This window comes from Typopeltis vanoorti, chromosome 11 (assembly GCF_054136105.1).
Source record: "Typopeltis vanoorti isolate ZY-2024b chromosome 11, IOZ_Tvanoo_1.0, whole genome shotgun sequence".
NCBI lineage: Eukaryota > Metazoa > Arthropoda > Arachnida > Uropygi > Thelyphonidae > Typopeltis > Typopeltis vanoorti.
The window spans coordinates 133,351,527-133,374,679 of record NC_143559.1 but is presented as its reverse complement, the minus strand read 5'-3'; the positions used below and the strand labels follow the sequence as shown (position 1 = coordinate 133,374,679).

General features: G+C 33.8%; 1 protein-coding gene across 1 annotated transcript in view; it reads left to right on the top strand.

Moving 5' to 3' along the window:
* The first annotated feature begins 2,182 nt into the window (after nucleotides 1-2,182).
* LOC150102064 (protein phosphatase 1E-like) overlaps nucleotides 2,183-23,153 on the top strand; it is a 127,343-nt gene continuing 106,372 nt past the window's right edge. Inside the window, exon 1 of the mRNA XM_090399961.1 lies at nucleotides 2,183-2,390. Coding sequence (XP_090256087.1) covers nucleotides 2,218-2,390 — 173 coding nt within the window. The 5' untranslated portion in view covers nucleotides 2,183-2,217. The remainder of the gene's footprint in view (nucleotides 2,391-23,153) is intronic.

Below are 23,153 nucleotides of genomic sequence, written 5' to 3'. Positions count from 1 at the left end.
TAAGTTACCTTTGACTTCCACATTTACACGAGGTGTTCAAAGTGGTTACCATTAGTGTACAGACACTTATAATGGTGAAGTACTGCTTGGGCAACGTTGGCCAAAGTGTCCAGTGGGATTGCTGGCAATGCGGTTTCAATTTCTTTCTGAAGGGCGACCAGTGTAGCTGGTTTTCTACGATACACTACATCCTTTAGAGTCCCCCATAGGTAGATGTCCAAGGGTGTTAAATCAAGAGAACATGGGGGAACTCAAACGCACTTTTTTTCATCCTATCCATTTTCCCTGAAAACTCTCATCAAGGTAAGTTCTCACGTTTCGGTGGAATATGAGTTGTAAGAGTTAGACCTCCCGGATCTTCCTTTGTGCACATCACACACGGTCATGGGGTCTCAAACTTATCACGAATAAGTGCAATTGTCAGGCGTGTTGGAGATTGTGTTGCAAACTCACGCCTCCATTGTCGTTGAACTTCAACAACATTCTCAAATTAGAAATACAACTTTAAAATGGTCGTGTTCCTCGAACGACCATCGTGATCAGCCCTTTTGTTTGACTGTCCTACCGGTCATGTGTTGATGCTAGTATTCATGTGAGTAACGGCATTTATTGAGAGAACATTATACTACGCATTGGTACCGTAATCGATCCAACTTCGAAAAAGGTCCATAGATGACATCTGTTAATCTGCAGTTTTATTCTTTCTGCTTCGAAACAAGAAATTGAATAATTAAAAAAATAAAAAATAACACAATTTGAACGTTGATCCTTTCAGGAGATATAGGGTGTGAAGTGTGAAATTTAGTAAAGGCACTGAAAGTCATACACCTAAGCCAGGGGTTCCCAACCCTATGCCCGCGGGCACCATGGCGCCCGTCGACCAATTTGTGTGTGCCCGCCGCTGTTCAACCGTGTGCCGTATAGTTTGAAATAATCACCCAACAATTCATGGCATGCTATATGACGCATGCGTTAATGCGTCATATAGCATGCCATACACATGACGAGTATTAAACGCATACAATGTAAAGTAGACGCGCATTCGAAGTTGTTCATTCCAGTTTAAGAACTGGAATATCATCATATTCTCCTAATTATGAAGCACTGGCCAATGAAATGGAATGCCAAAGATCACACTAACTTACATATATATATTTAAATTTTTATATAATGTAAACTTTTAAGTAATAAAACATTTGATTATAACGTAAACTTTGTATGTTTTATTCATTTAACAAACGAATTCAAAAAATTTGCTTGAAAAAATAGATGGTGCCCGTCGCCCTACCGGTATTTTAGAATGTGCTCTAGGAAACAAAAAGGTTGGGAACCCCTGACCTAAGCTATCTGTTAATTATCAAAGAATTCCATGACAAGATCCATACGTAGTTATATATATTTTTCGCCCTTGACAAAATTATAATATGTATCTTCATTTATTAGCAGAATGTCTTATTTATTTATTTTCTTTTAATTCTAAGATATTTTCTTTTGAAACAATGCATGTAATTTAATAAAATATTTTGTTATTATTACTTTTTAAATTCTACCTGCTTTCGTGATAAATGTTGCACTCTAGTTAAGGCACATGATCGTTCATGCTGTAATGTTAAACTGCATGATAGGGTATTCTAGCTCAAAGCTAAAGAGCTGATTTTCTTTTCCCCTAATTAAGCTATTTGCTGACGTACAAACAGGGCGCGATTCTGTGGAAAATATGAGATTCATTGTATTCATCATCATCATTATTTTTTTTTTATATTTATTTATTTATTATTGCACGGTTTTATGAAGGAAGCTTGATTTCTAGCTGTACTATGGGCATATACTTTATTTTCCTGTTCAGCAAATTCGAATGAAGTACTTTGTTGTATGTTTTTCATTTATTTTTATTTTAATAGAAAAATGCTTTTGACGCTTTCTTTATGCGCTTAAGTTATATTAAGACATCAGAAACGCAACTAAAATTTCTTCAATCCAGTCCTTGAATTTTGGTAATTCTTTTAGCAAATATTATTTTTAAAGAGCCGCATATTGACGCTATTTTAAACAACTTTTCATATTAAATTTCGAAACGAGAGAGGACGCTGTGTGCGCGCTTTCCTTTTTGATGCTGCCCTCTATCGATCAGAAAATAAAAGGCGTGGAATCACTTCGTTCCATACCGCTCGTATATGTTTGTGACGTCAGTTTGGTGAGAGCAACCGACGGACGGTGATGGAGGATACAGAAATTAATCGGTTTTTCAAGGATTTTAACAGTGAGAGGGTATCGCCAACGGGTGAAGATGCGGTTCAACTTAGGATAGGAATCGTAGGAAATTATGCTCTCGATCCGAGCGATGTCAAAGGCGAAATTATCGACTGGGCATTGCATTACTTGGAACAGAGGTGAGTAGTAAAAGTCCTTCTTTAGGCTTAGGTGTACGTTCTTGTAACGTAACCTACCGTGTTGTAGCCGGACGTTGCGGCCGCAATTGATAAATCTTAATCGGTAGTGTGTGAAGGCGGTAAAATAATTTTGAGTCTACTTATACACGAAAATTGTTTAGATACTGAAGCGATTACAACTTAGTTTTACTGTACTCACTGATAATAATAATATATACCTAAATATGTAGGTAACTGCAGTGGAAAATTACTTATCCTAATACATTCTGTATATCTCAACCATAAAAATTGGCACTTTGCCATAGGTGGCAATTTTAAAGTACGCTTTATTTTTTGTCGCTGATTAATTTCCATTCTAAAAAATGACATTGCGAATATTATAATTTACATGCAAAATTTGCTGAGGCCAGTTTCATAATGTTCACACTAAATCAAACGTAGGATTATTTTTTATTTTAAAGTAATTTTCTTATTTCTGGAAAAATTTCCATGTTACTCCTCTAAATAAATATTAATTTTTATGGCTATTTTTGTATAGGAGTTACCCTTTTTTATAATGTCATTGGCTTTTTACTCAAGTTTTAGGGAATTATTCTTCCCATATAATGGGAAGAATAATTTTGTACCTACCTTTTGTAGGATGTTCGTGGTTATCTTCTTATTGAGCAGCGTATGGTAATATGCATTTGTATTACTAAAGTATGACTGAAAGGAAGGGGGGGGGGTAGAATTGCAGGTAAGGCAAGATGTATGGGAATTTTAAAACCCTGGTTTTCAGGGTGGGCTGAGAATTCTTTGGGAACAAGGTGTAAAATAAAAAAAAAAATTGAGGGGAAAGGAGAAGAATAGATTAAGATGGAACAAGATTAGGGGTATGAGCCATCTCGTTGGCAAAATCTTTTCCCAGGAGCTCCGAAGACTACGTAGTGTCGAAAGTGCTCTTCCCCCCCCCCGCCCCCGTTACTCCCACTACTAATCTTGTTTCCCCCCAAAAAAATTTTTTCGCCTTCTTCCCAAAGAATTCTCAACTCGCCCTTAAAACCCGGGTTTTAAAATTCGCATACCTCTTGCCTCACCCACAGTTCTCCCACAACTCGCCCTTTTGTGCGATTTTACTGCACCCAGTGTGGTCTACCATTTCTTCCTTCTCTTTGCATAATCTGCATTTACTGTCTTCCTGAATTTTTTTTTTTTTGTATTTTTGCTTTCATAACTTTGGTTTTAATGGTCTGTTCTTGTGATGCAAAAATTACGAACTCTGTTTCTTTCTTTAGTGTTCCATTGCCAGGTCAAGCGCACCCAGCGCTGTCCTCTATGCTGTGAAGGTATTTTCCATAAAATGCCTTTTTTTCCATCTTTCAGTTCTCACTTTTACTTGGTTGATCTTGTACTCTAATTATTGGCTCTATGGGTTTAAATAAACTCCTTCCTTACCTCAATTACAAAAATTTCCGTTGTTTGCTGCAGATGATAATCATTCAGGTGTCGTTTTCTTCAACAACTTGCTTTACTTGTAATAATCTTCTGACTCCTTTTTTGTGTGATAGGTAGAGCCTATCAATGTCACGGCGAAGATTGAGGGTGGTGCCTTGTCATTAATTTTCGAGTTTTTCGGACTAAGTCCTCCACCTCTAGCTGGGTCCATTCAACAATGCCTACTGAATATCTCAGAACAGGTGTGGCCCAGGTGTTAATTGCACTTATCAAATTTCAGCGTTAAGCATTGGCTTAAAGAGTTTTCTTAGCCGCCTTATGTATTCTGCTCTAGTTTTCTTTGATCTTATTGTACAAAATTTCTGATTCTTCTAAAATTCCCAAATATTTGTAGCTATCTTCGAATTTTATTGTCTTGTTTTTTTTTTTTTTTTTCATTGATTTCAAAACATCTTTGATTTCAAAATCAAAGTTGTTTCTAGAGGCCAGATAAAAAAAGCATAGTTAATTCAAAGTTAATCTAGAAAGCCAAGTACTTAGCATCACTACAATTTTGCTGTCGTATAGAGATGTTTTTACTATTTGAGTCTTTGGAGCATAGACACATCAGATAACATTTTTAGTACATTTTAAATATGCATGAATATATTTCATTATAGAAAAAGAAAACTCTTTCCTTGTTGGTTGTACAACTAGATGGGAATAATTTTAATCTTGTGACACAAGATTAAACTATTCCTATTCCTTATGTTCATGGGTACATCTGAAAATGTAGCCGAAGTTTGTCATTTGGATCGAGGTTCTTCATCTTGCACATCCTCTTAATATCCATCTTGGAGAACATAAACTACATATCTCAGGACAGGCAGACCATGTTTGGGATACTCTTCTAACAGAATTAAATAGAAGCAGACAGTTATGTTGCATAGTGAACTGTTATAACATTGAAAGACTATTTTTAGAATGTGCATTAGCTGATTCTAAAAATAATCCATAAACACTCCTCCCTTAACTTCAAAAAGCCTCATCAAATTTCATATATACCCTCAATGGGTCTACATGAAAAGTTGAAGTTATTAACTTATCAATTTTCCTCCAAATTTGTCTTATCTATGAGGACTCCAATATTGTCAATCTTGCAATTTTTGATCTAAGGCACTTTTGACTTCATTAATCCATCTAGGCCTACATTCTATTTTCTCCTGCCATGCTGACATCAGATGCTTGTTTTGCTAACCTTTCCTTTATTCAGTTTCAGTGGCTATGCCATCTGAGATCAACTACATTCCTGAATGTTAACAATGTGCAGTTACTTTCTAATATACATTTTTATGATTCTGCAATTGATGCATCTGTTCCCTTGCCTATTTTTTCTTCTTCCAAAACTTTTTTTAGATTGTAATGTCTAATATTAGGTTCTATTATCTAATGAAAGTGCTTTATTTCCAGATCTGAGACCAATAATTATTCAAGCTAATTTTAACTTGTTTACTCCCAGTTTGGTGTTTTGACTAATTTTTCTTATTCCATATGAAGTTGACTATCATAACAGCTTTCTTTATTGTTGTCTGTTTTCATATTTAATTTTTCATCTTCACTCACTAAAAAATTGTCTAAATAGCCATAATGTTTTGTTCTATGAACTTCCCATTTTGGATGCAGTTGTTTTCAGTGTTTCTCTATTTTTTTAGTCTGTTTTTATTGTTGATTTTCATACCCAATTTGTTACAGATTCTATTAAGCACTCCTTCAGTGCTTAATTAAATAGCATTAAAGTAGTGTAAGTACTGAATCTAAGAGGAATGTTAGTGAATTTTCATAATGCCACTTTCCTTTATGATGCAATTCATAAATTATGAATAACAGTGGAGACAGTGTGCATCTTTGTCTTGCATCTGAATTTTACATTAGATCATCTTCCTCTACCATCAGTTCTGATTGCCGACTTACATCTTAGATACAGCCGTTACGTTTTGTCTTGTTTCTACACCATAAAATTGAACAGCTAATTATACTTAAAACAGCTTTTCTCTTGCTCCATGATTGCATTATTTTGTCTAAGATCTGGGAGACTCATTCTAAGACTATTGAGCATAAATTAATCCCTCCCACTCCTCTTGTTCCTAGAGGATTCCTTAAATAGAACATTAGTTCTTTGTAGTTACAAATCTGAGTGCTGTAATTTATCAGTTGTAATTTGTGCCTGAAGATGATTTGAAATCCTGAAAATATTAATTACTCAGCAAGTTACTTTTGCTCTTATGGTGTTTATACAATAAAGCAGTATTATATCTTGGCCTCTGTAGCTCAATCAGTATAGATGAAGCATTTTGATCAGAAAGACCTGGGTTTGATTCCTGTCTGTGATGTGAGGGATCTTTATCTGGTCTCTTTCAACTAAAGGAGAGTTATCCAGTCATGGAGGTAGGGAGTTTTTTCACTCAAAAACTTAAGATTTTCATCATAGTACAGGCAGTCTGGCCTTGTAATGCCTGTAGTTAACCATGAGTCAAATCGGTAGTCATCCTACTAGATATGAGATGGCACTTGAATGGGATGAATATCTCCCCTCAGAGAAGAGGAGAGGCACTGATTGGTTTCACATCATTTGCACTTGCAAAATAAACGTTCATATTGATTTTAATTAGTTAAAATATACAATGAAATACTGATGTTATTTAATGTAGATTCAAAAGCAAAATATTTTAACATATCTAAATCCAACAGTATTTTACTCTTAATATATCTTTTACTATAAAAAAAAAAAATAAAAAAAAAAAATTAGATCAAGAAATGAAAATGCCTTATTTTCTGGCTCTAATAATGTTTATCATTTGTGTGCTCTTAATTTTGCTTTATAAAATGAACTTACAACTTACTCATTGCTCGTTTACATCATCCTTTTGTCTACTGTATTTCAAACTACATATTCTTAATCTATTCTCATAGCCAGTATTCCAGTCTGGAAATTTGTTACCTGTCATTGTATTCTGTACAATTCTGTCAGTTGTTTGTGTTTCACAAATTTTAAAAATTTAAAGTAGATTGCGACAAATTGTGCAGAGTAGCCACTTTCTTTTTAAATGTAAGCATGAAGCTGACCAGTAAATCATTTAATCAGTCTTCATCAGTATAAAGGTGTTCATGTTAAATTGTCTTATATATGAAAGACAGAAAAGTTAATGCTGTTGCAAAGTAATTTTTTGTTAAGAATGCAGAAAAAAAATTCATGCTTAGAGTTTAGAAGGATAAATTTTATATTATTCAGTGTTATGAATTATCTTATGTAGTCATCTCTTCAAAAGGAAATAAATAGGAGAATTCAAACTTGCCTGGAGTGCATTCAGAAAATTGAAAAACATTTTTCAAAATGATGTCCCACTCTGTTTAAAAAGGAAGACATTTAACCAGCATATACTTCCAGTCATCTCATATGGTTGTGAAACTTGGTTGCTAACAAGAGCACTGGCAAATAAATTAACAACTCAAAAAAGAAAAATGGAGAGGTTGATGCTAGGCATCGCATTAAAAGATAAGAAGCGAAACACCTGGATAAGAAGCCAGACTCGCATCACTGACATCATTCTTCACCACAAGCGACTAAAATGGAAATGGGCCAGACATTTACCCAGAAAAGAAGATTAGCGATGGACCACCATACTTACGAAATGGATTCCTAAAGAAAGGAAACGAAGCAGAGGACATCCTAAAAGAAGGTGGAGTGATGAACTGTCAGAGTTTATTGGGAAAAGTTGGTCAATAATTGCCAAGAACAGAGAAAGGTGGAAAGAACTGGAGGAGGCCTTCAACCAGCAGTGGACAGAAATGGCTGAAAAGAAGATGTCATCTTTTCATTATTGTGAACTTGCCTGCAGTAGCAAACTACCAAAAAAAACTTTCATGTGTTACTGAACTAAAGGAAATTCACTGACAGATTATTCTTTCAATTTCTAAGTAGTTATGCAACTGTATATTGCACCACTTTGTGAAAGAAAAGAATGACGAAAGAAAAACAGTTGTTACTCAGTACATTATCAAGTTTACATTGCTAGAAACATGAACTGTACTGCTCATTATATATAAGTGCAGCTAATTTTTATAAATTTAAAGCATGAATGAGCATGAGATTTAAGTCAGATTTCATGTATACAATACTCTTCATTCCATGGCTTATTGAATGAATTTCTCAACGTATTTTTTTTGTTGTGAATCTTTCCTATCGAAAGGTTGTCAACATGTACCTGGGCTAATGATTAAATAATCTGGAAGACCTTTGTGGAGACCAAACATGGAACTTTTGCAAGCCACTTCAGGACTCCAATAAAATAGTGATCTCACACTAGATAATAAATTCTCCCCTCCACATGAAGACACTTGCAAGCATCCAGCCCCACAATGGGATTCAAGTCTGCAGCCTGCTGTTCGAATATTTGACTAACAAGTCTGGCCTTAAAGGTTTTTTCAGATAAAATCTAAATAAGCTGTTTAATTCTCTATTAAGTGATAGATTTGGAATGAATTAAGCTATTGCTCTCAGGACCATCCATTATTTTGATCTAGTAGAAAGTTGCACCATATGGATGCATATAGTGCTGATTATTATTATTATTATTATTTTTTTTTTGTTACTCTTTCCCATGAATGGTTGTAAACATATAATACATTAGGACCATGAACGGGCTAAAGATATGTAGACAAACTTGGTTATACAGTTCCTTCTTCCTATCTATTTTAGACCAAAATGGCCTGTTCTAGTATCATACCATCTTTCTTGGTCTTCCAATTCTTCTGTTTATTTTATATCCATGTAATTGTTTTTGTATAGTTTATTTCACTTTCTTAAAGAAAACCCAAATTAAGGGATAGCTTTTGATTATAGTCAATTCTGCACATTCATTTACAGCATATAGTTACCTAGTAAGTGACTTTTCACAAGTGATTCATTATATAAATTTATTATACAATTGTTTGTCCATTGGATGTTTAGTATCATTGTTTTTTTACTTAATATGAAAGTGAAATAAACTGACAGAAATTGAAAACTATTTATGGGATTTTTTTTTTTTTTTTCCAGATATAGAAGTATGCAACAATGTTTATATTGCTGCACGCACTTGTTGGTTTGGTAGCTAGCTTAATATAATTCCTGCGTTTTTAAAATTTATGGTGAATCATTTCCTTTTAAGAGTAATGTCCCTGACAAGAGGGTTATTTGAGTGTAGTGTAATGATTAGTTCCATAGCTTGTCATTTCATGACTTGAGGCCAGTTTCTCAAGTGGAGAAGTATATAGCAAAAGCTACTAGATTTTAGGATGATTGATGCCTTTTCATACTGAGGCAGTTACCCCCTTGCATGGTTGCTCCTGGTGTACATAAGTGCTAGAACATACCACTAGAACAGTCATTATTTCCAAAAGCAATGGTGAGGAAGCTGTAAATTACTTCATTTGAATACAAATTTGCATTATTTGGAAAGTGTATACAGTTCAGTAGTTTTCTTTTTGAATTAAGTTTCCCAATGAGATGGGATTACTGTAATACTTTAAAGATATGTTTTAAGTTGTTACTGAAGATCTGGAAAATCTTGTTTCCAGTCTCTAACCTGTTGCATTACTCATCTGATCTGAATTCCAGCTATTTAGGCATTTGTTTGTCATGGATCATTTAAGGTCTGAAGGAATTAAGAATTGAAATAAGTTGAACATCAGGGTTGCAATGCTGAAGCTTTTTTGAATGCCTACTTTCTTATTTCAGAGACTAAGAAGCCATTGCATTATACCACTATAGGGTTGGTAATTGTACTTGGAATTGACATTTTCTTTAGTCACTTTCAGGAAAGTAGTTATTAGTTTTGTTATTCATTATTACATATTCATCATGTAAAGAAATGCTATACTTGAATGTAATATTTCTTAATCTTTTTTGCAAAGAATGTGGATGATCTAACATGGATCTCGTGAAAATCCAAATAATATTGAAAAAAAAATCTCGTTTGGTCATTATATACGTATTTTGCAAATAAACAGTTAAAGCAGTTTTTTATAAGGATATATAAAAAAGATCCTTGAATTTAAAATCAAGGTCTCTTGAGCATTATCTCCAATTTATAAGCTATAGATTCATTATTAAAACAGGGATATTATGATTTTCCTATTCTGTGCAGATGCTATACCATTAAATACAGAAGTCTTAAATTTTTGAAAAATAATTTTGAACTATGAAAATGGGCAGGAAAACACTGCATTTCTGAATAGTGAAATTTTATAATGGCTAACATTTTAGCTGTTTACAGTGAAGAGTTTAAATTTATTCTGATTTAAGTAAACCAACTTGTGAAAAAAAAAAACTGGTATGAGGGAAAACTAATTCCATATTTATTCAAGAGAAATAACCAAATGCTAAGTTTATGGGATAATGTTCAGACTAGTTAACTAGATCTGAGTGGCAAGTTGTTGAGTAAAGCAGCTGACAGCACTATAAAAGATAATTCTAAGGAAAATTAGGAAAGTGAACAGATGGTAGTAATAGCAGTCATATTAAAATGAAGATATTAAGGATGGAGAAGCCCATTTAAACAGAATTGACATAAATATTTAAGAGAATGGAAGATGAAAAATTAATAGAATTATCAATTGAAATAAAAATAGTAATTTAAAAAGATCAAAAAGAAAATAGATATAAATGGATTGCAATTAAGTATCTAATTGCACTCATAACAAACGAGACAAATTTGGAAGAGAATTCTTGGTAAGAAACATTTAGAGAAATATTAAATGTATTGGAATATTAGTTTCATCCCTTGAGCATATATATACAAATTATATTATGTACGTGTTAATATTTACTTCGACTAAACTAGTTCTCCAAATTTTACAAAAAGCCATGAAACACTTTCATGCCTGGCCTTGGTTGGCTAAGTGGTTAATATACCAATTCCAAAGCTAACAGGCTGCAAAGCCAATTCCCACTCTGGATATGGATGTCCATGATTTTGGAGTTGCAATCAGTTTTCATTACCTGGTGAAACCACTGTGTTACTTATTAGTCCTAAAAGTGGCTTAAAAGTTTCATGTTTGGCCTCTAGAGCAAGGCTTATGAATTATGTTTTAAAAAAACTTTATCGGGAGGAAGATTTAATTATTTGTTTCAATACTGCAGCTATAAAGATGTTAACATGTGCTTTCCTATTTAAACTGTTATATTTTATAGTTAAAACAATTATTTTAAATGTCTTTTGTTGACTGATTCCTCATTGTACTTAGTTTTACATGCCTGCATTATACTTAGTGATTTAGATTCTAATGACTAGAACTGTTTGCTTAAATTTTTAATTTAATCTTTCAGTTAAATAAGAGAACCTTCCAGTACTGAGGCAAGGTGGTGCATCTGTTGGCAAAGGTGGACCAAGCTCTCATCACTCAGTGTTTCAGTATCTCCCACCATGCAAGGCACATTCTCCTTGCGGACATGTATAATGCTATGCATTGAGGGAAAGGCCACTACCCTGACCGGTTTCGCTAAGAGTTGCCAACAGATGCACCACCCTGCCTCAGTCCTGAAGATATTTTCAGGTGCAAACTTTGTTTGCTCACACTTGGATAAAGGATTAAACTAAATTTATTATAGTCTAACCATGTGCAAAATAAACTTCCAACAGAACCTTCCAGTGTTTTCATATTGGAAAGCTCATCTCAAGTGTTGCTCAATTTGAGCATGTCAAGTAACTTCTGTGCAAGTTTAAGCTGCTAATGTTAATGAACTGCATATTTAGCAAGTGCCAAATAAAACGGTGAATTTTTGAAGCTGCAGTCGCAAACAACCATAGTCCTTGTGCATGATGAAGACAGATCATATATGACCCTATGGATATTAGAAAGTAGCTATTGCACCATCATCTATGGAGCTTAATGTTACAAAGTTATTATTTCCCTAACATAAGATGTCTGGCAAAATAGCACACTTTAAAATAAGTACTTGTTTTATTTTGGTGCATAGATTGGTGCACCTCTAACATTGAATAAATGCAGTTGTACAGTTCCCAGTCATGACAGGTTTTGCAGTAGCATGTGACTTAATCTGTGCACCACTAAAAATAGATATTATAATTGATACTGATTATTGATGGCTAAAATTTTGTACTTCAATATTACTTGACATGCTCTAATTATAAAAAAAAATTCATGTTCTTTTCATATGACACTGAAGGTTCTCTTGCAAGAGCACATAATTTTAAAAATTTGCTGCCAGGAGGCAAGTTTTCCCTTAGTTGTAGAACATGCAGTTAAATATGCAAAATATATTAATTCTTTATTACTTTTGTTACCATGATTTTAAACAGCCCTACTACTGAGATGGTTTCTAACCAAAATCTTTGCTTAGATTGGCAAGATCAAAGTGTTAGGTGGTGATAAAATCCCCTTTTAATAGTTATTGGAACAGATCTGTATTAATGCAGCCCCTTGATTTCTATTTCACAAATAATTAACTGTAATCCTATGATCTTATGTGGTTGGGAAAGCTGCATGGCTATTTTTTAAATGCCGATGTTCAACATCAACACCTTCATTTTTCCTGATTATTATCAGGAAGAAAAAAAAAACTTAAATTTAATGAGATGTAAAGTTTTTACATTAGGATGAGAGTGAATTTTAGCAATAATTCTCAAAGAATGATTATTTGCTTTATAATTTGTCATGTTTTTTTGAAAACAGTTGTCTGACTAATTTGGCTCTTCATTTTACTCTTGAAATAACTTCTGTAGTGTTATTGGGAGATTATGATGATCAGAAGTACTTTGGAAATTTGACACATCTACATTAGAACTTTTTAATTTGTTTCTTTGCTCATTAATTCATCTATAGTAGTAACCTTTCAATACCAGGTGTTTTGAGAGTATCCATTAGCAGTTATTTGAGGACTCGCAAGTCCATATCTTTTAAGATTCACATTGGCTTATATTTGTAAGCTTGCATGTACTGCATGTGTAGGATTAGAGATGCTGTTTCATCTAATAATACATTTTGATAATAACATTTTGAAAATGTATCTCTGACACAATTTTAGAACTCTTTCTCTCTTCTCCTTTATTTCCTAGAAATAATTACAACTCAACTGTAAACAACTTTTTCAATGAAATAACTGTCTTCCAACAACTAATCTATTACGCATCCACAATGCAAATTATTTCATGGTCGCCTTGGAATAATTTTCAGTTTCAAACAAATGATTTTCATCTAAATGGATGAAAATCATCTTATGAACTTTTACATATTCTATTCAAGTAAAGTTGAAATATATAAACAAACGCCTTTTGTTATTGTTGATGACTAATAGGTTAGTTGAAGTTTTTTTTTTTTTTGAAAAAGTTGTTTACAGTTGAGTTTAAATAGTTTATTCCTAGGAAATAGGGGAAGAGAAAAGAGTTAGTTTTGTTTTCCTCTCACTAAGAAGGAATATAAATTATCCTTGACCAGGAATTGTTATGGTTTATCATCATTTTGCATCTTTACAACTAGGCTATTTTTGCTTTGAGTAATTGACTTCACACCAAGTTGCCTCAGTATATCTTATAATGCATAGCACACTCCCTTTAAGATATCTGACATGCAGATATTGTTCATTGGTGCTTGGCTGAAATGAGGATATAAACAGGAATGTATTTTGTCAAGCATAATTTAGTTGCAGCACAGTGAACAGTATCTGTCTGTAGATAATGCTTGTGGAAAGAGCCATTTGGGGGGGGGCGAGTATTGAAGCAAAGATCAGTGAGAGGAAGTAATAGTAATAAGCATTTAGAACTACTGATTTTAATCATAACATTATCAAAGTGTGGAAGATTTTATATCTGACAAACATGTTCGACTACCTTTTTTTTTTTTTAGCATGGTACTGAAACTCACTGTTACTCATTATGGCAACTGAAACTTGTTAGCATTTCATTGCCCTTCCTTGCTGTGCATTGTCATTAGGTGTGAGTAATCAAGGGTCCAAACTTCACTGCTTTGACATCCCAAGGCTTGCACTTTGACTCCTGATTTGTCTAACATGCCTGTGATTGATATACAAATCACTAGAATTTGTTCATGGCTGTTTACTGTAAACAGCATAACAGTATTGTTTAAGTAGAAAGTCAATTAGTATGTATTTTGGTTAGGAAATTCAAATTCCTTTTTGATATAGCTTTAATGAAAGTTCTGCAGAATTTCACAAAACATTAGTTGTGAAATTTTCTGTAACTACATCTCAATGGAGAGTTTCATACTTTGACACTAGAGTATGGCATAATATTAGTGATAATTAAAAAAAAAAAAAAAAAACTACATTACAACTAAGACAGCACTACTAGGTAAGGTATACTACTCAAAACAATTAGGGGATATTTTAGTTTCTGTCGGATAATTATAAATTCCTGCAAATAATTAATTATTGGGTACTTTATACATGAATAAATATTTCTTACTTATGGATAGGGTATAATTGAGATAGTTTAAATAATCGATATTTATTACAAATTATACATTTTAGCGTGAAATAATTTTAACCAGAATAGTCATAAACGCTTCTATTAATATTTAATAGGGCATATGGTGTCCATTAACAACCAAAAAAGCTGTACATCTTGATTGCATGGACCGGATAAGATGATCAAACAGTTCTTGTGGAATATTTCTCACTCTTCTGTGAGAGCAATTCCGAGCTCTTGAAGCGATCGTTTCGACAAGTCTTAGCATTATTTTGTACGCAGTTACGTGTTGTACACTTGCATATTCAAATATTTTAAAATGTGTTAAATTATGTAAATTAATTTTATAACTTACAAGAAAACCAAAATATCCGCTAATTGTTTTGAGTGGTGTAGATGGGTGGCAATAATACTTTCCAATGGCAACAAATGCTGTACTTCCTATCCTGCTGTGATCAGGGCCGACCAACTCGATGGTGCGATGGGTGCAATATACCTGGGTCCCACGATCGAGTGGGCACAGTCGGTACACATTTGCGGAAAAGTATTATTTCGAATGTGTTTTTTGTTTTCCTGTTCCAAAATCATTTGCAGGTAAGAGGTTTTACAATACGTTTATTTCGAATCCATTAATTTTTACCTTTGAAAAATATTTTAGGGCCCCAAAAGGGTTCTTGCACCTGGGCTCCTTTATAGAGAAGGCCGGCCTGGCTGTGATCATAATGTTTGCAGTAGTATTTGTTAAAGAATAACCATTACTTGCTTGTTATAGTTTACTCTTGAGGTGACAGTACTCATTTAGAACAAAATTTGAATGGTTAGAACAAGTATTGCCACTTGCCCTGGTTGATACGTAAAAGGAAGAAATTAAGTCAACCAAGAGTTTGACAGCTCAACAAGAAAGACGAACTTATCTTTACGTCGAAACGCTGTTATTGATTAGAAGACAACCTTTTGGAATAAAAAAAATCTTGGCTAACCAATATCTAACTTTTTTTCAAAGAAGCAAAAGCATGTTAACAAACTTTTGCTTTGGCGAAACACTCCATTACCAAAATAGCTTTTGCTTTTCCAATCGATATCAGTCCATTGTTTTTCATTGTTAGTAGATGCTGTATTGGCAACGTTGTTTCTCAATTTTTTTTTTTTTTTCCCTCCCCGAGTCGCGATTCCCTGTTATAATAGCCAAGTAACCTGCGATCCCCGCCATATTTGCATAAAGGAAATTTTAATAGGATAAAGAAAAAGCATTAAAAATAGGTTAGAATTATGAAAAATCTAATTTCATTAACCTAATATTTAATGCGATGGTTGTACTTGCATCTGGGCATCCAGCTTCAAAATTTAGGGCTGAGTGTTAAAGCCAACCCCATGTCATCAACATTCAGTCTGTTATTCAAACATCGAGACGCTGATGAAAAATGAACTTTACATCGTAGTGAACGCCCTTTTTCTACTATTTGTAATATAGAATTTTATTCTAATGATAACGATAACACTGCATTTCTATATTTTATTTTTAGGGAATGAATAAAGGTACGCCGATTTTCGAAAAAAAAATTTAAATAATATAAAATATTTTACGTATGAACACGTCATGCCTTGGATAATTTTGAAGTTTGCGGCACGGTGGATCTTAAGTCACTTCCCATCATGTGTCAAAAAGCTGTGTTACAACCACTAGTAGAATATTTCAGTGCATATTGAATTAAGTGAAAAACCTTAGTGGTGAAATTTCCTGTTAAAAAAAAAAAATGCAGCTAAAAATAACCGCGTCGTCTCCACCCCCCACCCCCCCCCAGCTTTTCCTCAATATCTGAAGCACTGTGACATTTATATTGATGTTCTTAAATATCCTCATTTTTCAATAGCATACCCCAATCTCTCCTCCCAAAGTATTTGTGGGTCGACAGTAGACGTTTTATTGTTATTCAGTAGTTGTGTATTTGGAAAATAAGATCTGTAAATTTCCATTTTATGTACCAACAATTGTGTATACATTTGAATTTTATTTCAAATCGAGTTTGTACCAAATTTATTAACTTGGTACTCAAGAAGGGATACTACCAGAAAATTATTTAAAAAAAGAAAATAAGCGCATTTAAAAAAAAAATAAATAACTCCTTTTAAAAATACATGCTCCAACAGAAATTCGTCAGTTAAGAATTCGAGGATGGCTTGAAGAAGAGTTTAGTGTTCTAGATGTACCTACTCGGTTTTCTACATCCTTTTCCTCCAAGGATTATATAAAACCCAAACGCAAATACTACTTATCGGGAGGCATTACAAGTGCGGCAATTGAAAGCCTAGTAGATCCTACACGATAATGACAAATAATAAAAAAAAAAAAAAAAAAAAAAGAAGAAGAAATTGCACCACCATTATATGTGTCAACCATCGTTTGGGAATCCCTATTTCACTTCACTGGAAAGGTTTCAAAGTTTCCTGCCAGCACCAAACACTTTCTCAAATACTGCACCTCGTAAGACTTAGCGGGACTGTTCCAGGCAGCTGTGATGACATTGTAGGCTTGTTGACTCATTACTCTTACCTAGAATCACTTCCTATTTCTGTTTGCGATTTGTGTGTCATTTCCCGTTTACGGTGTTGACAATTAGTACGCACCTACTTTCCTGGACTGCAACCCGTTGCTTTTAATTTTTGTAGATAGCTTTCTCTTAGTATCATTTTTTCTTAGATAAACTTATGCTGATAGTAATTTTAATAAGTTTCAAATATTTTTACAGATTAAGGAGAATCAATAATCCACGTGTTTTCCGTATTCAAATATTCAACATCGTTTATATTCGAGAACTTGCTAATTTTACAATTACAAAATGCATATAATTAGCATGGTTTTTTTAGTATCGCATCCAAAAGTGCTTTATTGGAAAACTTATTACTCCTCAAACATTTCTCAGTCTTATTCTGTTAGCATACCATACCTTCACCTCTTTTCTTCAAACATTTTTCCTGGTAAATGCTACTGTTAAAATTTACCGTCCAATCTGCCTGCTTTCACCTGTTTGGCACTAAGCCAGTTTGTGTGGTTACTGATCTGTTTTTTTTATTTTATTTTTTTATTTATTTCAGTTATATAGAACTCGAGTGAATTTTTAAACATTTGGACGTAGTAGAATGTGGTAAGCCTTCATGATGTGGTGGTGGTTGATTTTTTTTTTTTTTATCACTTTGCACAATTCAGTTTTTACAAAAAAAAAAGTCGTTTGTACCTTTTTTTTAAAAAAAAAAAGGCGATCTGAACTGGAATTGCGTTCTCATGACATTCGCACATTTTAAATTTACCAAAATCTCCCATTATACTTAAAAATTGGAATGTTTGTAATGGTTTCGAGAGGGAAAAGCAATTATTAAAATATATTTGTATATACACAGATCGGTAAAAGTGCTCAGGATTACTTTTAATGGGAAGTGTGATTACCTGGAAGCAAGCTGCTTTGATTTGCCATTTAAATCAATTATGCCTAACAAAAAGCATCTCGCATGAAATATGGAAATATGGATGTTATGGAAACTAAAGTGCTCGACTGAAACTTCAACGTAATACAATACTCCGTGGATTACAGCAGTCGTCGGAGAAAATTCCACGCGATACACCTTAGCGATAATAAACACGCCCTGGTGTTTCAGTTAAGTGTCATTTAAGCCCCTTCTCTTTCACATACACTTTTCGTATTCATATCTCGTGGAGCGCCACTTCCAAATAATAAATTTCTTGTTCCTGAGAAAGCAAGCAGGCGCAGTGCATTTAAGTACTTCGCATGCGTCTGCGTTATTTGGAGTTAGTGATTTACATATTCGTGGCCATGCAATCGTGGTAACTGTTTCATGCATGAAAGTAATGAACGGCTCGAATTCTATTCATAGCCCTGAACGTTGGCATTAAAAGTTAAAGAAAAAAAAGCTGTACTATTTCTTTTAAACGCAATAGTATTTGGATGATAAACTCAATTTCATCCAGTAATTCAAGTTATATCTGTACTTCATAAATTTCTGCCATCGAAGATAATTTTCATATTACTGGCTGGATAAAGTGAATCGATATGCTTTAATGACCTGTCATGATGGAATTGTTGAGAAAGAATTGGTTTTCTGAGTGCTAAAGAGGCTTGCGCCGTTTGCCTTTTATGGACACCTAGCTTTATTTGTAATGTGGAGTGTATAAGTGAATTTGTATTTATGAAAAATAGGCTTATTTTGACTATTCATCTGCGCTTAGTGGTGTACTTCCTCTAACTAGCTTCCTCCCAAAATTACAAGACGTTAGTTTCTTTTCCTATAGAAAGCATACGGATAAGTGCTTTTAACGTCGTATAAAAATGAAGCAAATTATGTGCTCATTTTTCTGTGCTTCACTGTTTAATACTTGGGACCAGGGGCGACTCGTGCATAGGCACTGCGCAACTGCAGCACCCCCAAATTTTCTCGATATATAAATATATTTATTAATTTATTTATATTTGCTTGCAATATTTAATTTTATCATCAACAATCCCATACAATTCTCTTATTTTGTATCTTGTAGCACTTAAGAGGGCGAAGGACGCTAGCAGCACTGTTTACCACAGTCATATTTTGCTACGCCCGCAAGTATATGTACGTCATAGTGAGATGCGAGTTATTAGTGGAATGCGGCACTGTCCGTCGCGCAGTTCCACTGTTGTTTATATGCAGTTTGCGCCAGCAGTGGAGTGTTCGTAGTGCTTATCGTCTTTACTCTGTCTCATTTAAATATTTATCCAAAAATTGTAAACCCATTCCTTTAATTACAATTAAAGGAATGGATTTCATTTTTAAGTAATTTTGAATTATACTAAACTGTATAATTTTATCGATAATAAACGATATTTTTTCATGCTTAATTTTTTTTTTTTTTAATTTTTACCATAATTTTGATATTTTATCCAAACACGTATGCATTGTACTTACAGTGTGTTGTTGTATATTTCGAAAGTTGCAGCATCCTCACGATTTCAGCCAAGAGCCGCCATTGCTCAGGACTTCATTTCATTAAATGAAACCTAGTTGTATGCAACCTTTTTGTTTTTAGGCACATTTGATTTGCCTTCTTAAATTAAGTATACCTAACAAAGAATCTCGCCCGAGCACCTATTAGATCGTTTTTTGTTGGTCTTACTGAAATTCAATGTATGGAATGGCTTAACTTTGAGAATGTCGATTTTTCTTTTGTGCTTACATAATTTTACAAAACGTTTTAGCATAAATCCACAACTCCCCTCTGGTTGGATGCAATATCTCTCACGTGATCGTAACGTGTCCACTCATTTATTTCGGTTGTAGTCGGACCATTCTTTATCAGTAAAAAGATTCTGAATGATTTCGTTATGGCTAAATGGTATTTAATATTTCGTCTGTTTGTCGAGTAATCGATTTTTGGCTTTCAGATCGTTTAGTGACAAAATTATGTATCCGCAGTACATAAACGATTTCCTTATCTGTTCGATGACCGTAGGCACAATTTCGTAATGGTATTCTTGCGTAATAACAAGATTGCTGTTACGAAATTCGTTATTAGAATAATTGAATTTGAAGCCGGTTTTATTAAATTGCACTTTCAGAGATAAGTTACTGTACTATTTAATTTCAACACGCTTTGTTCTTGATTTGTCTCATCAAGCAGTCCGATTGAAAATTGAGATGGTTCAACATACAAGGATTCCAAATACTTAATTTCAGTGGTCTTTCCAGTTAGAAATACTTCGCGGACTGACAAACGAATTTAATAAGTGCTTATGCAGTTATTTAAAGTATGTGTTACATATTTTTGGAGGGGGCCCTTCATCTTGAAGCAGTTAGATCTATAATATTAGTTATAGAAAGCAATATTATTCTGAGATGTCGCTGATAATTTTTGAAGAGCAGTAAATAAACTGCCAAGTAACGAATCTTGTGACCAATCTTTACGCGAAGGCTTAAGCGTATGCGTCTGTAATTAAATAATTTTGGCTTAGACATGTTCATGAAATAAATGGAGAATTTTGAAAAACGTTAACTTTTTGTTTGTGGACGGTAATCTCCCAGTTTTTCCTTTCATCGTGGCGGATTACCCATTAAGGCAATGAGGCACGTGCCTAGGAGTTTCAAGCTTTGGGGGCCCCAAGACATTTTCCTGTAGTGTTTTAAAATAGATTAATGTTTTCAGTAAACATCATAAAAAATCTTATTTTAAGCGAAAAATTTTTTCAAAACAATTATTACGTTTTCAATACGTATTTTGAACAGCGCGCGCTATCTACGCTTTAAATTAAACCGCATTACCAATGTCGGCGCACGGCGCTGTTGACAGCTTCGAGGTCACGAAAACTGATTGCATTGCCGAGATAGGAAGTTTCGCCTGGTTGCTCCTTAACTTCATTTGTTATTGAATCGTGTAAGAGTAGAGTGTTTATTTTTTAAAAATTAACTTTTTAGTGTGACTTTTCGTGTTTTCATTATTTGAGTGTAGTGTAAGTAAAAAAAAAACCTCGTAAAATTGAAAAAAAAAAAAAAAAACTGAACTTTTTTAAATTTTTTTATCATCCTTTAACAGGATGATAAAGAAAAATCTAGAAGTTCAAAAAATTCAAAAGTACAAAATTTTATTTATTTGCCACCTAACTATTATATTTTATTATTATTTTGGGACCCCCAAATATCCTTAATCTACCACTGCCTTTCATACTCGTATCATTTAAACCATTCCAAGGTACAGAGTATAATTAGAGCATGAATTCAGAATTCATTTTTTGAATTAAAATTTTCAGCGAGAAATTTCCGTGGAATTTCAATTTGGACATTTCACGGTATAAATAAAAATCTATCTTCATATTCTCTCAAGGAAGCAGACGAGGCCCTGACACTATCTTTCTTTTTTTGAAGACTGATGGTGCTCCCCTTAGCTGTCACTGACGGTTGGCCTGAGGCTATCGGTGATTCTCTTAGTAACCTAGAGAGGAGAGTATGGCCGAGAATTGTCGGCGTAGTATTAAGGATCACAATACATTATCGGAAATAGTCTGTCCTCCGGTCAATTTTCTTAAGTTGCAGGTTCAAAAACCCGAATTTCTGGGAAGTAAAACCCTACTTGTCTGTTTACTAATTTGTGAATCAGCTGAAAAGTTCTGTAGTCGGTCATCAGAATCGGACTTGCCTGTCTTCTGATGGTTTAGTGTTATGGAAGCAAATGTCATTTCCGCGTGGTACATACTCATATGTCATACTGTTAATATACTATATTTAACCTAACACTATATGATGTTCTAAATTGAGGAAAGAGTGGAAAATACTTGTCACTCTTCGGAATAACATAAAATGAGTGTACATACGGATATTTAAGAGATCCATTTTGTATGTTGGACAGTTATCAAGCTTCCAAAACGAATAAGAATGTTCACTTCATTAGTGATTGCGAAAACTGACCGTTCCTATTCTTAGTGATGGTGAATTAATTTCAAGTGAGAAGCGGGGGGGGGGGACTGTTGTCAAAAGGACTAGTTAACGAATGGTCAATTTATTTTGCCCTTGATTTCTTTAATCAAAATTTTTCAACGTAAAGATTTCTAACTCCGATGGAGGTGACGCAATAAATCAAACAAAATAAACAGCTGATTACCTATCCAATGTTTCCTTAGTTTGTTTTTTCACTGAATAAGGAAATGAATGGGTTTTGATTTTTAACGTGACCCTGATCACGATGTGATTTCTTGGGAATTCGATGAGGAAGTGAAGGCGCAAAGAAACATCTGGAACTGGTTTGCGTATTCAACAATGAGGAAGTGGACAAATGATTATTAGCTACATGGCGTGGTGAAACTTTACCATCTTTGGAATCCCTGTGTAAAGCTATTCGACACGCTTGAGATATATTAACCGCCGAACAATTTTTATTTCATTTCTGTTGCTTTCCTCATACCAGAACTGTAGTTGATTTTATATAAATATAAGTGGTCATAATCTGTTCATGTTTAGTAGATTTTCTACGTATTTATTTTATTTTTTCAAAATTAAATTATTTTTGACGCATTTATTTGTAATAAATGCGAAAATTTTGGTATCGCGAAATTGTCAAACCAATTACAATGAATTACAAATTTTTATTTCGCTGTCGCATTTGTTACGAATATTTAATTTTATCGTAAATTAAAACATTGAAAAATAGGATTCATTTTAAATTAGAAATCCAAATTCTTAAGTCAATTTATATTCAATAGTTGTACTCATTTTGTGGCGATGCCGAAGGTGGGGAATGGCCTCTATCTGATTTAAGGAGAATAAAGACAGTGATTTTATTTTATTTATTTTTTTGCGAGCTCAATCCATGAGCTACGTTGGACATGCCGAAAGGTAAAATTGAATTGTGCATACACTGTCGGCGTAAGTTGAAATCGCCAGTGGTTTGGAAAATCCGTTTCCTGATTACATTTTGGTAATACCTTCATTGGTTGTACTGGACATTAATAGTTTTCCCTGTGGATGCTGCAGTTGCCAAAATATGGTACATCCGTTATGGGCACTAATAAAACCATTGTAGCAAAAGACGGTATTGTAACATTTCAGTCAAACCCACCGTACACATCTGTTTTTGTAATTTGGAAATATTGTAACCTGTCATTTAATGTCTCTTAACATTTGCACTCGCGCGCCCATTGAATATAGTATTCTACTTATTAAAAAGAATAGTCTTGCATGCGCGCTAAGCTAAACTGAACGTGACATCACTTCCTTCTCAGCTTTTTTTTATATAGCAATGGCGTGCTTTAAACTTGAAATCCATCGCTTTAGCAAAGCTACGAGAACAACTCATCTCTCCAATTCACTAGTAAATGTTCGGGGTTGGAATCTTTTC